The sequence below is a fragment of the Scyliorhinus canicula genome, chromosome 6, assembly GCF_902713615.1.
Source record: "Scyliorhinus canicula chromosome 6, sScyCan1.1, whole genome shotgun sequence".
Classification (NCBI taxonomy): domain Eukaryota; kingdom Metazoa; phylum Chordata; class Chondrichthyes; order Carcharhiniformes; family Scyliorhinidae; genus Scyliorhinus; species Scyliorhinus canicula.
The window spans coordinates 225,221,898-225,227,647 of record NC_052151.1 but is presented as its reverse complement, the minus strand read 5'-3'; the positions used below and the strand labels follow the sequence as shown (position 1 = coordinate 225,227,647).

Here is a 5,750-nt window from a genome sequence, read left to right as displayed (position 1 = left end):
CCCCCCCCCCCCCCAAACAGACAGGAGCAAGGTTGGGTACATTCCCTCCTGGGTGTGAATGTTGACCCCCTGGCCCGCTAGGCCCAGGGGTTCAAAGGTCAGATCTGTGTCCCCCACCCCGCTAGGTCCTAGGGGTTCAAAGGTCAGATCTGTGTCTCACCCGCCTTCCACGCCTTTAACCAGCTCCCCTCCCCACATGTCAAAAGGCAAATAGAATCAGGAGGCCAGGTTCAAGGCTTCCGGTAGAATCTCAGTAGACAGTAGCAGGCGAGACGGAAAGCCACCATAAACAGCAGAAGGATGACTACATTGGCCCAGATCGGTAGCGTGATATCAAAAAAGGCCAAGATTTCTTCCCTGGGAATGTAGAGAGAGGTGTTGGATGTGTTTCTGTTCATATTGCAGTAATCGTAGGCTGAGTTCTCCGGCTTACACCTGCAAAACACGCAAAGGAATTATTCCGGGTCAACTCCGAACGGTCGAGCGGCTAAAAGGGTAAGGCAGCGACCGAGGGGAGTGGGTCAACGCGAGAGAGTTAAAGGGCTGTTGCCAGAAGGCGAGGAGCTGAACACTTTCAAACCAGCAAAGACGTGGGCTGGGCGGGTGTGTGAGTGAGGGTCCCTCACTATCAGATACGAGGGGAGGCGGGGAATGGATTGAAGACTTTGGGATGAGGGACGGTCCCGACAGTATACACTGGAGTCGGGGGAAGTGACTGAGGAATGTGTCGCAGATCCGTAGAAGGTCCCTAACTGTAGGGTTCGGAAGGGGAGGCGAGTGGAGCTATACGAGGGCAATTCCGGATATCCGGCCAGGATGTACCTGGAAGGGAAGGGGTACTCACAGAAAGGTGTGATCGTTGGAGAACTCCACGCTCAGCATGACATGGAAGGGGTAGATGACGAACGCCAGGTACCGTGCCCAGGTGAGCCAGACGGGCATTCGCTGGATGTAGAATCCTCCCAGCAGCAGGGTGCACAGCATGAAGATGGTGGCGAAGATGATGGACTGGTCGATCCTCAGGAACAGGGCGCTGGCAAAGAGACCTATCGACTGAGGGCGTGAGTGAGAACGCTGGCATTAATCGTCTGTTTCGCTTCCCCCCCCCCCCCCTCCCCAACCCTTGCCCTCATCTGAGGATGCAGTACGATTCACTCTCTTTCTCCCCACCCCCCCAAGATTGACGATCCCACACCCATGCCTCTGAGACCCCCCACAACACACAAAACAGGAGCCCTTGAAACCCTACCCGATTCCCAGCACTCCACAGGAGAAAGGATCATCTCCACTCACCCGCTCTCGGATGTTCATACTTTCAAATGGCACACAGTCAGGGTAATGTAGTGGGAGCTCTACACTGTATCTAACCCGTGCTGTACCTGTCCTGGGAGAGCTCGATGCTGACACTGGGTATACAGTGGGGGACACACTGTCAGGGTAATGTAGAGGGAGCTCTACACTGTATCTAACCCGTGCTGTACCTGTCCTGGGAGAGCTCGATGCTGACACTGGGTATAAAGTGGGGGACACACTGTCAGGGTAATGTAGAGGGAGCTCTACACTGTATCTAACCCGTGCTGTACCTGTCCTGGGAGAGCTCGATGCTGACACTGGGTATAAAGTGGGACACACACTGTCGGGGTAATGTAGAGGGAGCTCTACACTGTATCTAACCCGTGCTGTCCCTGTCCTGGGAGAGCTCGATGCTGACACTGGGTATAAAGTGGGGGACACTGTCAGGGTAATGTAGAGGGAGCTCTACACTGTATCTAACCCGTGCTGTACCTGTCCTGGGAGCGCTTGATGCTGACACTGGGTATAAAGTGGGGTACACACTGTCAGGGTAATGTAGAGGGAGCTCTACACTGTATCTAACCCGTGCTGTACCTGTCCTGGGAGAGCTCGATGCTGACACTGGGTATAAAGTGGGGTACACACTATCAGGGTAATGTAGAGGGAGCTCTACACTGTATCTAACCCGTGCTGTACCTGTCCTGGGAGAGCTCGATGCTGACACTGGGTATAAAGTGGGGGACACACTGTCAGGGTAATGTAGAGGGAGCTCTACACTGTATCTAACCCGTGCTGTACCTGTCCTGGGAGAGCTCGATGCTGACACTGGGTATAAAGTGGGGGACACACTGTCAGGGTAATGTAGAGGGAGCTCTACACTGTATCTAACCCGTGCTGTACCTGCCCTGGGAGAGCTCGATGCTGACACTGGGTATAAAGTGGGGAACACACTGTCAGGGTAATGTAGAGGGAGCTCTACACTGTATCTAACCTGTGCTGTACCTGTCTTGGGGGAGCTCGATGCTGACACTGGGTATAAAGTGGGGAACACACTGTCAGGATAATGTAGAGGGAGCTCTACACTGTATCTAACCCGTGCTGTACCTGTCCTGGGAGAGCTCGATGCTGACACTGGGTATAAAGTGGGGGGGACACTGTCAGGGTAATGTAGAGGGAGCTCTACACCGTATCTAACCCGTGCTGTACCTGTCCTGGGACAGCTCGATGCTGACACTGGGTATACAGTGGGGGACACACTGTCAGGTTAATGTAGAGCAATGTTTTTCAAACTTTTTTCCCCTATTCACAGAATGGCTGACCCACGCCTCCGAAGAGTCTCCGTAGTTAGATTAGAAAACGTCACTCTCATTATTGCCACTTCTGTATTTTGAAATGTAAAATTATAATTTAAGCTCTGTTTCACCTCAAACCACAACTACACCCTGACCCCGCGAATGGGTGTAACTCGGGATTATTCTATACCATCACACCCATTGTTAGCGTTGGGAGAATTGCCCCCCAGGTCTGGAAAGATTAGCAGGCTCAGTCACGTCACGTACCCGCGTTCGAAACCTGACACAACATCAGACGGGAATTTAAACATCAAAACTTCACAAACAGGAACTGGAACTGCTGAATAAAAATGCGGTCGGGCAGAATGTCACTGGATGCCTATCATTCCCGTTTCCCAGGAAAATGTGTAAGAGCCTGAGAACTTGCGGGAAAAAAAACCCCCTCAATCCTGGGCGGAGTTCAAGTGACTAATATGTGAAATGTGCAGACATGTTCCATTCCATACACCAGCAACATTTTCCCTGCTCCTGTATACAGGAGCATAGTTTACTAGCCAGCTAACGCCATCCTTAGCAAACACGTGACGCCCCGGTAAAGACAGATGCAAAACTCCTGGCGGTAGAGCGACCGATTCAGCTGATGGAGGCCCGTGTGGCCACGTACCAGAGGCTGCTGCTTGGGGAAGACAGGGTGGGGAGCAGCGGGACAAGTGATGGGAAAACGAAGCGTCCTTGAAGGACAAGGGCCCAAATTTTCAAAGAGAATTCGACAGGAGGACAACTCAATCTACCCCAACTACACTGTGGCCCAGAGAGGCAAGGAAGTCTCCGGCAACAACGCCTTAGCAGCCTCGTGTAGTCACATGCAGTACTCCAGAGAAAACAGTAAACATGGTCAGGCCTGTATCTAACCCGTGCTGTCCCTGTCCTGGGAGAGCTCGATGCTGACACTGGGTATAAAGTGGGACAGACACTGTCAGGGTAATGTAGAGGGAGCTCTACACTGTATCTAACCCGTGCTGTACCTGTCCTGGGAGAGCTCGATGCTGACACTGGGTATAAAGTGGGGGACACACTGTCAGGGTAATGTAGAGGGAGCTCTACACTGTATCTAACCCGTGCTGTACCTGTCCTGGGAGAGCTCGATGCTGACACTGGGTATAAAGTGGGGGACACACTGTCAGGGTAATGTAGAGGGAGCTCTACACTGTATCTAACCCGTGCTGTACCTGTCCTGGGAGAGCTCGATGCTGACACTGGGTATAAAGTGGGGTACACACTGTCAGGGTAATGTAGAGGGAGCTCTACACTGTATCTAACCCGTGCTGTACCTGTCCTGGGAGAGCTCGATGCTGACACTGGGTATAAAGTGGGGGACACACAGTCAGGGTAATGTAGAGGGAGCTCTACACTGTATCTAACCCGTGCTGTACCTGTCCTGGGAGAGCTCGATGCTGACACTGGGTATACAGTGGGGTACACACTGTCAGGGTAATGTAGAGGGAGCTCTACACTGTATCTAACCCGTGCTGTACCTGTCCTGGGACAGCTCGATGCTGACACTGGGTATACAGTGGGGGACACACTGTCAGGTTAATGTAGAGCAATGTTTTTCAAACTTTTTTCCCCTATTCACAGAATGGCCGACCCACGCCTCCGAAGAGTCTCCGTAGTTAGATTAGAAAACGTCACTCTCATTATTGCCACTTCTGTATTTTGAAATGTAAAATTATAATTTCAGCTCTGTTTCACCTCAAACCACAACTACACCCTGACCCCGCGAATGGGTGTAACTCGGGATTATTCTATACCATCACACCCATTGTTAGCGTTGGGAGAATTGCCCCCCAGGTCTGGAAAGATTAACAGGCTCAGTCACGTCACGTACCCGCGTTCGAAACCTGACACAACATCAGACGGGAATTTAAACATCAAAACTTCACAAACAGGAACTGGAACTGCTGAATAAAAATGCGGTCGGGCAGAATGTCGCTGGATGCCTATCATTCCCGTTTCCCAGGGAAATGTGTAAGAGCCTGAGAACTTGCGGGAAAAAAAAACCTCAATCCTGGGCGGAGTTCAAGTGACGAATATGTGAAATGTGCAGACACGTTCCATTCCATACACCAGTAACATTTTCCCTGCTCCTGTATACAGGAGCGTAGTTTACTAGCCAGCTAACGCCATCCTTAGCAAACAAGTGACGTCCCGGTAAAGACAGATGCAAAACTCCTGGCGGTAGAGCGACCGATTCAGCTGATGGAGCCCGTGTGGCCACGTACCAGAGGCTGCTGCTTGGGGAAGACAGGGTGGGGAGCAGAGGGACTAGTGATGGGAAAACGAAGCGTCCTTGAAGGACAAGGGCCCAAATTTTCAAAGAGAATTCGACAGGAGGACAACTCAATCTACCCCAACTACACTGTGGCCCAGAGAGGCAAGGAAGTCTCCGGCAACAACGCCTTAGCAGCCTCGTGTGGTCACATGCAGTACTCCAGAGAAACCAGTAAACATGGTCAGGCCTGTATCTAACCCGTGCTGTCCCTGTCCTGGGACAGCTCGATGCTGACACTGGGTATACAGTGGGGGACACACTGTCAGGGTAATGTAGAGGGAGCTCTACACTGTATCTAACCCGTGCTGTACCTGTCCTGGGAGAGCTCGATGCTGACACTGGGTATAAAATGGGGGACATACTGTCAGGGTAATGTAGCGGGAGCTCTACGCTGTATCTAACCCGTGCTGTACCTGTCTTGGGGGAGCTCGATGCTGACACTGGGTATAAAGTGGGGAACACACTGTCAGGATAATGTAGAGGGAGCTCTACACTGTATCTAACCCGTGCTGTACCTGTCCTGGGAGAGCTCGATGCTGACACTGGGTATACAGTGGGGTACACACTGTCAGGATAATGTAGAGGGAGCTCTACACTGTATCTAACCCGTGCTGTACCTGTCCTGGGAGAGCTCGATGCTGACACTGGGTATAAAGTGGGACACACACTGTCAGGGTAATGTAGAGGGAGCTCTACACTGTATCTAACCCGTGCTGTACCTGTCCTGGGAGAGCTCGATGCTGACACTGGGTATAAAGTGGGGAACACACTGTCAGGATAATGTAGAGGGAGCTCTACACTGTATCTAACCCATGCTGTACCTGTCCTGGGAC

At 51.9% G+C, this 5,750-nt stretch overlaps 1 protein-coding gene across 1 annotated transcript in view; it reads right to left on the bottom strand.

The window, feature by feature from the left end:
* Positions 1-5,750, bottom strand: part of LOC119968062 (ABC transporter G family member 14-like) — a 64,142-nt gene continuing 58,392 nt past the window's right edge. The window contains exons 10-11 of the mRNA XM_038801162.1: positions 845-1,053; positions 1-435 (exon numbers count right to left, since the gene is read on the bottom strand). Coding sequence (XP_038657090.1) covers positions 231-435; positions 845-1,053 — 414 coding nt within the window. The 3' untranslated portion in view covers positions 1-230. The remainder of the gene's footprint in view (positions 436-844; positions 1,054-5,750) is intronic.